Raw genomic sequence first — 11,275 nt, forward strand, 5'->3', positions numbered from 1 at the left:
GCTCCAGCCCACCCGCACACAGCTGCAGCCTGCGTTGGAGCTGGAGGTGTGGGCACCGCCCGCACCCTCCCTCGCAATCTAGAAGTGTGAGAATGGCTCGGCACCTTGGAGGACACCTCTGTAAGTGGCAGCCCAAAGGGCTGTCACCTCTCGTGCCTGGCCCCATCAGCTTCTTCCAGGGCGCTGGGGAAGCCTCCAGGGAAGACATCAGGTGCCCCTCTGCCGCTCCCCTCCCAGGCCTGGGGCTGAGGGTCTGGAGGAAGGAGGCGTGGGCAGTGGGGAGGGTCGAGGTGGGCGGGGATAAAGCCTGGGAGCGCTCCGCACTGTGGAGCCTGGGTAGGCGGACCCGCTGGCCTCCACGTCCCCAGGAGAGGACGGCGCAGGAATCCGGCTGCCTCAGCTGCCCAGGGATTGGCCCTGCCTCCAAGGGAGGCGCCCTCAGGGTCGTCTCCCTTCGCGATGGGGAGAGGGAGGGAGAGGGACGCGGAAGCGTTCCGGGTTCTAGACGCTACTGGGGTGGGGGTGGGGGTGGGGGTGGGGGCGGGCGGTTCATAACACAGGATGCAGCCCCCACCTCCAGGGCTGCGGCGTGCAGTCCAGGTATTTGAGACCCCTCCCCATCCCCGCGCTCATTCTCACTCCCCTCCCGTGACGTCATGCTCCTCTCGCGCGGCATGATGGGAGAATCCTAATGTTTTCCAACAGATGCTCCAAGAACAGCTTTCAGATTAAAGCAATTGCAAGAGCTGAAATTCTTCTTTTTTCCTTTTTTTTTCCCCGGGGGGGTGGGGGGTGGGGTGGGGGGAGGGAGCGCCCCTAGAAATTCCTGGACATCACCCCCTGCCCCAAGCACGCAATAAACACAAGAAAAAGTTTTTATTTCCTAGTTCAACTTTTTTTTTTCCCCTGGAATAGAGACTGAAGAATGGGAATAAACACGAATAAATAACAGCGCGAGGCCGCGCGCGCCGGGATGCGCCTCGCTGCAGCCGCGAGGCCATTGTCTCCCCGCCCTGAAGCGGCCCCGGCCTCGTCCTCCGGCTGCTTCCATTTCCTTGGCCTTTTCGATTTTCCTTTTTAAAAAGACGCCCCCTCCAGCCCCCTCGCCAGTGACCTTGGCCGCCTCGGATGCTCTGATTCCACGCGGCTCCCTCCAACTTGCCCCCGCGCCGGCTGGGCCCATGGCCGCGTCCGAGGACCGGAGCGGCTGCCTTGTGTCGCGGGGCCGCTCGCAGAGTGACCCCAGCGTCCTCACCGAGTCCTCCGCCACCTCCTCCGCGGAAGCCAGGGAGAACCCAGGTAACGGGGCCGGGCGGGGGCGGGCGGCCGGGGGCAGGCGGCGCGGGGCGCACTCCCAGGCGCTGCTCCGCGCCCCCGCCTGCGTTTGGGGAGCCCCGTCCGGGCCGGGCGCTCGGGCTCCACAGTTCACGTCCCCAGAAACGCGGCCGCGGCGCCGTGGAGCCCTTTGTCCGGAGAGGAAGCGATTTCCCGGGTAGAGCCGGGCGCTGGGCATCAGCCCGGCTGGGGGGCAGCGCTGTCCCCTCCGAGGGACCGCCCTTCCTCGGGTGCTGACCAGCCGGGGGAAGAGTGTCAGACCTGCGGTGGCTCGGAGCTCTGCCTCCCTCCCCTGCGCCCCCAGCTCAGGTGGCCCGGTGTCCCAGCCCCGGCGGGGCAGCGCCCCAGGGGCCACCTCAGAGTGGCTTTCTCTGGGCGCCCACCTCAGGCGGGGCCGGCGCACCTGGGCACGCCGCCCGCCTGCCGGGACAGGTGTGTTCCCGGAGCTGCCAGCAGGGGGGCGGAGGGCGAGCGCCAGGACCCCGCCCGGTGTCGTCCACTCCCCCACCTCCGCGGCAGCGTCGATGGCTTAGGTGATAAATCCGGTCACAAAGGCGTCTATGTGTCTTGATTGATTACTTTCCAGAGAGGAAGAAAGGCCTAATAAAGCAGGAGGGGGGTGGGCTGCGCGCCCTGTCGCCATGGAGACGCAGGAAGCAAAGTGATCATTAAAACCTCTCTCCACCAGAAGGCAATTTTCACTTCACAGGGAGAAGTCTGAGCTTCTGAAACGCAGGCTTCAGAAAAAGAATGGAAGCTGGTGTTTTGGTATCAAGCCATGGGACTCAGCATCCGATCTTAGGGAGGCACCAGCCCTTCGCAGATTCTGTGGACAATCGTCGCCCTCACCCTCCTTTGAAGACGCCCTCTCTCTAAATGCACGGACCCCAAATGGGGACCCGGCCACAATACCTGGTGGGCATCAAAGTCGAGATGGTCCCCGGGTGAATGTGGCTTTGTGAGAGGCGATTTCTCCACTCGCTGGAACAGTGGGTCTTTCCTGTCTTAACTGCAAAGAAAGACCCATTAAAGGCAGCTCTGTGGGCACCAGGGCCCAATTTGAAATTTTAAACAATAAACCCATGCAAGGCTCGCAAGCTTTCTTTGTTAGGGCTGTTGACACTGTCTCATTCAGTCAAACTAAGGTACCAGTGCAAGGAATCCTGGCCTTTTCGCTGTCTGGGAGGGCGAGTTCATTTTTTGGAGTTTTGAGCAGAGGCTGCCATGAGCAGACCCCTAAGGCTTTAATTCATCTTTTTATTAGAAATCAGGGATTAAGCCCTCAGCGCTCCATGTTGGAGCGGTTTTCCCTGTGCTGGAGATGCGCTTCCATGATGTTCCAATTATGGAAGTTGAGTGGCTCGTCACGAGAGAATCCTTCCCAGCTCCTTTTGTCTCCCTGGCAGTAAAGGGAAGCAAACTTGAAACGGAAATGATGGAGAATTTAGCTTTTTGGCTGTCTGGGAGTTGATGGCTTCGTGGGTGGGAACAGCGGGCTCAGCAGGTGGCCGATGCTGGTCCAGCAGGGAGGGGGCGGAAGGGCTTGGATGCCCGTGATTAAGTGATACCAGGGGAGGACAAACGCCTGAGTTAGTCTCTGGTTCGAACGGTCGAAATGGGATCCAGTGAGCAGGTGTCTGAGGTGGAAAGTCTGTAGCGCGTACGATTCTGTGAGTGGTGGAGCCTCAGGGAAGAGCATCAGGCATCGGAGTGTTTAGGGGTGGTGTTGAGTGGACGCATTCTGGCAGAAAGGGTGTCAGAATCTTCAGGTTGGAAGTGATCTGGGAGCTTGAAGCAGGAGGGGTGGACGGGGGGAGCATTTCCACAGCTGTCTTTCCTGGTTGGCTTGGCCTGTGCTTGCATACCTCTTCCGACGGGGGACTCACTTCTGATTCAGCGCATGCTTCTCTTTGAATGGAACTATTGAAAATTTGCTTTCCAATGGTTTATACGACTCTGCTCCCCGTCGATCCTGACGGCATCTTCTCGTGATGCCTGTTCCAGGTTCTCTCAGAGAGCCTGGTGTTTCAGGTCACTTAGCCCACCAACCTGAGTCATTTTTCACTCGGCCGAAAAGTCCCATTCCTTCTCTTGCTGTCCCTTTGGGATGTCTTTACCTGTCCACCGTCAAGGGGAAGAGCCGCCTGCTTCCTCCTAGGGTCTCTACTTTTATAAAACAGCCCTAGGTGACATTGACCCTTCACCCCTAAATCCGTTTTCAACGCATCAATATCGTCTTAGTAAAAGCCGAGAACGTCATCGGAGGGTACACGGCGACACCGCTTTCTCTCGCTCTCCAGCGGTTATCTGCGCGTCTTCGGCACCTTTTCCCGCCTGTTTACATCGACACGTTCTCGAGGAAAGGCATTTAAGGAAACACGAGTATGCCACACGTAAGCTTCTTCGATTGGTGTCTTGACACGACACTGGTGTCGAAGGTCTCACCACAGGGGGTGTCGCCATGCCCCTCTCTCTTGGTAGATGCAGTAGTGCAATGAATACATTTTCACCGTTTAGCTATTAGATATTTGTGTTGTTTTCAGTTTTACCCGTAACGGGCGACGCGGTGGTGATTCCTCGGGCAGAGCCTCCTTGTGCTCACCTGTGAATGCTCTCCAGGTCATGTCCCGGCGTGTGGGATGTCTGGGTCCCAGGGAGCACAGTTTTTATTCCCATAATACCCTCCTGGAAAAACGTACCAACTGACACTCCTTCCAGAATCTCTGAGAGTGCCCTTTCTCGAAGCCTTGCCGACACCTGAGTTCATCAATCAGGTTTTCTCTGGCGTGGGGTGTGACAGATGGCGTCTCGCTGTGTTAATTTGTGGCTCCTTGATTGCTGGTGAGCTGGAGTGTCTTTTCGTGGTCTTATCAGTGCAATACATCTCTCAGGGGCCACGTCTGTGACCGTGGGCTGTGTGGCAGGGATGAAAGATTTTCCCCCGGGGCCAACCTGTCTATACATCATTGCGCCATTAATGATTCCGTCTGCATTCGTACATGGTTTCCCCCTGTAAATCCTCACTGTGTTCCCACAGGCAGGAGACCCCCAGTTTAGGTCTTCTCTCCAAATTAACGTTTTAAAGGTAAGGCAGCATCCCTCTGACCTCGCCTCTATTCGGAGAAGTCAAACTCACCAGGAGCTTGGTGTCCTGGACCCTCATTTGTTCCCAGGCTGCAGGAAGGGCGTCTGTCCCTCCATGCCCGGGGGCCTGCCCTGGCCTTGATCCCACAGGGAGAAGGTGCTCTGTGACCTCCTTCTGCCCAGTCCCATGCCGCCGCCTCGGCCTCCTGGGTCTTGTCCCCTCACTGCCCTGGCCCCTGGCTGTGGCACACTGCTCTGCCGGCCATGCTTCTCCCCACTTCCCCGTCCACGCACTGGGGTTCCCGCAGTGCTGTCTTTGCTGCCGGCTCTCTCTCTGGGCTGTGTCCCTGGTTCCCAGATGCTAGGAGCAGAGACTAGGCCCAGAGTCACCTGAGATGTCTTTTAAAAACGTTTCTCTCTGGCCTTGTGGTTCGCCTTTGTGAAGATTCTGCTCAGGAGGGTGTGAGCACAAGCAGGCGTGGGACCTTGATCCAGGGCGGGGTGTCCCAGTCTGGGTGCATTTGGAGCCACGTCCTTCCCTGCTGTGGGGCCATGCTGTGCATCATAGGATGTTTAGCAGCATCCTTGGCATCTATCCACTAGATGACAGTTGCACCCCAGCCCCTAGTGGTGACAACCAAAAATGTCATCAGGCTTTGCCAAGTGTCCCCCGAGGGCAAATCTCCCTGGAGTGCTGCTCATCTAGGCTGTCCATTCTCAAACCCGAGTGTGCGTGGGCATCACCTGCCAGCTTGTTATCCCCACCCCCAGGGTTTCTGACTCAGCATATCCTTGGGGGCCCCGATAAGGTGTGTTTCCAGCAGATACCAGGTGATGCTGATGGCGCTGGCCAGGTGACCACACCTGGGGAACCACTGCACCCAGCCCTCGGCCATGGTCTCAGTCCCCCGCCAACAACTTCCCTGTGTCTCTGTGTCCATGTGGGCTCTGCAGTGACCCACCTGGTCTCTGAGCTCCAGGCCTCTGTGTCCTGCTGGCCCCTTTCCCTCAGGCCTCCGGCCAGTGTCACCTCAGAAGGTGCTCCTGTCTGTCCATCCTATTCAGTTAAAGTGGCCGCCCCGCCCCAGCCAGCCCCGGCCCCACCCTCTGTCCTGACTGGCTCTTGGTGCTCATTTCTACCTAGGGTTCGGGTCCCTTGCACTGTCTGCGGGCTGTCCCCCTCTGGCCCTGGATCCTGGCACAGACCACATATGGGAGGCTTCAGTGGGCCTTTGGGGAGCCAGTGGATGCAAGCCCCAGACACCATGTCTAGCTGACGAGGCGTGGGCTGGCCAGGCGGCTGGGCCCTCCTGCCGGCTCGTTGGGGCCTCTGTGGACAAGCGTCTCAGTTATAGCCAGAGAGGGTGACTGGGTGGCGACCGTGGACAAGCCGCTGTCACACGACCCACCTCGGCCTTGCTGCCTGAGAGGGAGGTGCCTTTCACAGCATCCACTTCCCACTGAGCTGCAGGTGGACACACAGACAAGTCACACCCCAGACCGCAGGCGAGCGTGTTGGTCCTCGCTCCAGTGGCCGCTTGCCCTTCCCCGGCCAGCACACCGTCTTCACGCTGCCCTGGCCCACAGCCGCTGGCCGAGGGGGCCCTCCCACCCCCTCCCCATGCCCCCCCCCCCTCCGGACAGTCTCAGCCCCAGTCACAGGGGGCTTTTCTTCCTCCTGCCCCTCCCCCGCAGCACAGGAAGTTTCCTGAAGTGTAAACCCTGGCCAGCCCCTCCTTGGCCTCTGCCTGTGGCTAGTGCCCCTGCCCGGTGGGTGAGGAGGGGGCCTCGCCTTCTGCAGTCCTGTGTCTCTGCCCAGCTCTGTTCCTGGAACGCGATGCTCCCTCTGCAGTCCTGTGTGCTGGGGGTCTCCGCTGGCCCCTTGCGCAGTGTCTGCATGGCTTATTTAGCAGTTGGACTATGCAGTAATGACCTTGTCAGTTTCTTCGGGGTTATTAAAAATAAAAGCTGGATGCTTTGAAACAAGACGGAGTTTAAAAACTGAGAGTTCGTTCTGATGATGAAAGCATCGCACGTTCATTGTAGAAAATGATCGGGCGCTTTTGGAGTTTCTGTTCCCGCCCTAACAGGACACAGGTGGCATTGTCAAGGGATGGCTTTGTCCCTGGGACCCTCTCAAGTGCCAGGCATGGCTCTCTAGCGGGAGAAGGCCAGCCTCCACGGAGCCCCAGCTCTGCCACCTCCCCACGGTCCTCTTGATCATGTCAGCCCATTTCCAATCCTCGCTCGTCACTCTGAAGCGATTTCACTCTTGATTTGACTGACTAGCTTATTATCCGTCTCTCTCTCCAGGTAGCACTGTCCAGTACAGTAACCGTTAGCTACCTGTGGCAATTTAAATCCACATTAAATAAACTAAAACTTCCTCTCCTCGGGTGCACTGGCCACATTTCGAAGGCTCAGTAGCCACATGGGGCCGGTGGCTGCCATAGCGGATAGGTCAGGACGAGAACGTTCGGAATGAGGACATTCTGTCCCGGCAGACGGCTGCCCGCAGCACGGCTCTGCACTGGAAGCCCCTGAAGGCGGGGCCTCGTCCTGTCCTTGGCTGTGCTGCACTTGGCCGTCCCCCGCCGGATGGTGTCGAGTGAGCGGGTGTGCCGGGGCGTGAAGGGCGAGCGCTGAGCACTGGCCCAGAGCGGGGGAGACCCTCGGCCGCCCTCGGTCCGACCATCTCATGCCCTTGCGGGGGACACGCAAACAGAGACCACTTCTCGACCACACAGGATTAATTTGTTTCAATTCTGGGAGCTTCGCCAGAGATCCTAAAACACGCCCTTCCCGGCCTCGGGCGGATGGGTCTCTCTGATTAATCAGACGACAGGGTCACCCGAAGAGATTCTGTGCCCGGGGCTGGGCGGGCGGGTCTCAGGCCTCGCTCTGCCACGTGCTGTGTGACGTTGGGCAAGTCACCGCCGTTTCCTGTGTATAACGTGGTGGTAAGTCACTGTCCCTAAATCCTACAGACGAGGACTATGGAGTTTTTGTCTGTAACGGAGTAAATTTGAGACACGGTCGTTGGTTCGCAGCTCGGAGAAGGCAGGTGTCTCCTCAGACCCCTCGTAATCACCTTGAGATGCGTCCATCTTCCGTTAACTAAGTCGGGGGGCAGCAGACACCGTGGTGGACAGGGTGGGTGGCCACAGAGAGACGGTCCCCGCTCCCCGCCGATGCCCGCGTGTCAGAGCCGAGCCGGGCGGCCTCTCTGCGTGTCATTTCCTCAAGGCAGGACGGGCGCCTTTGCGAAGGACACAGGTGAGCTGTTTTAACACTGGGCCTGTGGGGTGGCCGTGCCAGCTGCAGCAGCCAGGCCCAGGCATGGGGGGCGGAGGTACGACAGTCATAGAAACAGAGGCCGAGGAAAAGAGCGTGGACAGAACCAGTGTGCAGCAGAGGATCTGAGGCCCGTGGCGTGGAGTTCGAGAGCTGGAATCTGCTTCATGCCCCAGAAAGTTGTTTGACACAGGGTCCCCGCTGCCGTGTCCACGGGGGCCAGCGTTCTCGCAGTGGGTGGGTCAGGGAACGTCCCTGCTTGCGTAGGGACTGTGGGCCCAGGTGGCCAGAGGATCCTATTTTCAGAGAGATGCTGGAAATTTTATGCGAAATGTTATTTTTAAATTTTGGCCAGTTTATCAGTTAGGGATTGGTTTGGCTTCCTGTGATAGAAAACCTAAATAACACTGGCTATAATGAGACAGAGTTTTTCTTTCACTGGAAGTGCAGACGGCACACCGGCTTCCGTGGCACGGGGTCAGGCTCTGAGGTTCCTTGTCGCTCCTGGTTATAAGATGGGGTGATAAGATACCTCAGAAGCAAGTATGCTTTCTGGGCAGGAAGAGGGGATGCCAACAGGTCAGGGGGCGTCCTCCTGCTCGGTCAGGACCTTGCTTTCCTGGGAGCCCCCGTCGGTGACGTGCACCTTTGGCCAGAGGGTATCACGTGGCCACTCCCAGCAACAGGGGGCTGGGAAATGTGGAGTTCCGTTTGTCTGTTTTGGGGTTCAGATACCTGCGTGGCGGCCCCTAACGAGAGCAGGAACAAAAGAAGGGGAGAGAGAGTGTGACTTACTGGGTAGCCAACTGCAGTCCGTGTCGCTGGGAAAACAAGCAGAACACGTGACCCCAGCCAACACGCCCGGGGCCGCGTGTGGCCCGCAGGCCGCTCGTCGAAAGAGAGAATCTCGGGAAGGCAGAAGCGCTTTTCATTTTACGAAATTTGTTACTGAGGAATTAAAGGTTGGACTAAGACCTGTGGTTCAGGCCTGAACGCTGTGTCCGTCCCGATTTTGTGTAGTAATGTTTATCAGGGAAATACGACTTCGACAAGCTCCCTCCCCGGTCCACACGGAGCTGACGGCCTGGTAAATTACCGATGGCTGCAGTGGAAATGCGCGTGTTAGTTCTGGGGCCGCGATGCTTCTTTCTGTTCAATCTTCCTCTAAACCTTTGAGGTGGTGTCGGAGGGTCAGGGGGCCAGGGCGTCTGAGTGACCTTGCTGTGGGTTACTCTTCGCATGTACGAAGAGGTGGCTTGAAGAGGAATTTGAGTCTAGGTGAGTTCGATGCCCTGCCACCCCTGCCTGCCCCACTCACTCTCCCAGCACACACCCTGTCTGCCCCGGGACTCTCTGCCCCGCCCACCTGCTGGCCTCAGGTATCTTACTGGAAGGCCGCCTGGTCTTTGGATGGAACAGGTTCGTGCGTTTCATCCCATTCCTGGGTCAAGCAATCCATCCCCTAGACATATACTTGTCTGTGGTCCCATAAACACACAGACACAGACGTCCGCTTCCATTTCCCAGTTCATTTAACTAGAATGGCCACGAGAACAAGATTTATTTATTGAAAGCCAGACAAGGTGACGGCAGAGAATCAGCCATCAGCAGAGTCATTCCAGGTCCCATCTTTAACAATCTGGGGCCGGTGTCCCCGTTTGTTAAAGCGAGTCCCCTGGATGGGTAGCTTGGCAGCGCCCCTTATCTAATGAGCACAGCCCCAAACGTAGACTTGCCGTCGATTCGTTGGGGGCCACGAGACGCATCTGCCAAGAAAGGAGCAGAGGGTGGGAGCTGTGGCTGCGCGACTTAAAAATACATTTAGCACACATTGTCATGCAGCTGTCTTAAATGCAACAAAGTCACAGCTGGGCTCGGTACACTCGCCGATGCGTTGCGTTATTATTTAGTTTTTGGTTCCTACTTCTTGCAAGTTTGGATCCATGTGCGGGCACACTTTTTGCCTTGTCTTAGTCATTAGCTCAGGGGATTTAAATAAAGTTGGGAAGATGTGCCAAAAATTATCTTTCCACTTTCCTTTGGCAGGAAAACACTGTCTCAGGCAGCGTTCATTCTGGGATGACTGTCGTTTCTGCAGTCACATGCGTCAAGTTGTTGCTGACCTTGGCACATTCGTTAGCAGAGGCTTCTGTGCAAAGCTCTGGAGCGCTCGCCAGCCCCAAGGCTGTCTTGGCACCTGGGTGCTGCTCTGCTGGGGTCTGCCTGGCACTTTCTTTATTGTCCTGTCATACTCACGTGTGACGGGGACACAGGTCTCGCACAGAGCGTGGTCGTGTATGGTCTTCTTTTAAATTTAAATGGATTTACATACAAAAGAAGACGGCCTTAAAATATTCATGAAGTGCTGGTGGCAACGCATGGAAGCATGAGAGGACAGAGGCTTGGCGAATTCCCCCGGGTGGCACGGGTGTCAGTGGAAGGCGCGTGCTGCCGTACTCGGTCGCGTTGGCCTCGCGAGCCTTCGATGATTAAGCGTTTCTCTGCCGACACACTGAGCGGCGCTTTGTGCAGGGAGCGAGGTGTGGGGGTGCTGTAGGGATTGTTGCCCGCCCCGGAAGCTCATGGTCTGATGAGGGGCATTCCATTCTGACAAGCAAAACGACCAGGTCCACATGTAGTAAGTTGCCGGTCCTCTCAGATTTGTCCCCTTCTTTGTTGCATCCACTTTGTTCCCTACCAGGTATCTCAGGCTGCTGCAGAGGCGACCTCCGGACCTCAGGTCTGCAGTGAGCGCCCGCACCTCGGTGCCTGCAGGCGGGCAGGGTCGGTGATGCGGGCGGAGCCAGGCTCGTCCCCACGTGCGCCTCATCCTCCTGGGACCAGTGCACGAAGCCTCTGAGGGCCCAGGGCCTTCACTTCTGCCGAATTCCATTAGCGTGCACCTGGGCCAGTTCAAAGTCAAGGAGAGAAATAAGTGCTTCCCTTTGGTGGGAGGAAGGCCAGTCGCCCGCAGATACTGGAGGGGTGGAGAGCTGGGGCCACGGTGCAGGCCAAAGCAGGCGCATTGTCCCTGGCAGACCGGGAGCCCCCAGGGACAGTGGCTCGGTCAGGCTCTTATCAGAATGTCACACTGCCTGTGACGTGGCGGGGCCTTGTGAGACATTGGGAGGCGAGCAGACAAGGTCTGGAGGGGAGGTAGCTGGTGGCAGACACTTCGGTGTCAGACCGTGTGACTTTCCCAGACCCACCAGGCTCCTCTGAGCCTCAGGCGCCCCACCTGCAAGATGAGGGGTACGCACAGCAGCACCCGCCTAGGGCGCTGGTGAGGATCGGTTGAGATGGGTCGATTTCCGTAAAACCTTAAGCACAGTGCCTGGAATGCAGGGTGAGCCCGGAAACCTCAACTGGAGTTAGCGCCTCCCACCCTTTTGGAGACACCGCCGCCCGAGGCCAGCGCAGACCCCTGGCATTTGGGCCGATGACAGTGGGAAGCAGCTCCGAGGCTTCGGATGCCCACATCTCCCGCCGGTGCCCTCACGATGCTGGAAGAAGGTGCCTCCTGGCCGGAGGTCACTCCCGCTGGGTGGAACAGGGCCTTCCC

At 58.1% G+C, this 11,275-nt stretch overlaps 1 protein-coding gene across 1 annotated transcript in view; it reads left to right on the top strand.

Moving 5' to 3' along the window:
• The first annotated feature begins 1,181 nt into the window (after positions 1 to 1,181).
• Positions 1,182 to 11,275, top strand: part of PHACTR3 (phosphatase and actin regulator 3) — a 152,900-nt gene continuing 142,806 nt past the window's right edge. The window contains exon 1 of the mRNA XM_011366030.2: positions 1,182 to 1,299. Within this exon, the coding sequence (XP_011364332.2) occupies positions 1,182 to 1,299 (118 nt within the window). The remainder of the gene's footprint in view (positions 1,300 to 11,275) is intronic.

This window comes from Pteropus vampyrus, unplaced genomic scaffold, assembly GCF_000151845.1.
Source record: "Pteropus vampyrus isolate Shadow unplaced genomic scaffold, Pvam_2.0 Scaffold118, whole genome shotgun sequence".
Lineage (NCBI taxonomy): Eukaryota > Metazoa > Chordata > Mammalia > Chiroptera > Pteropodidae > Pteropus > Pteropus vampyrus.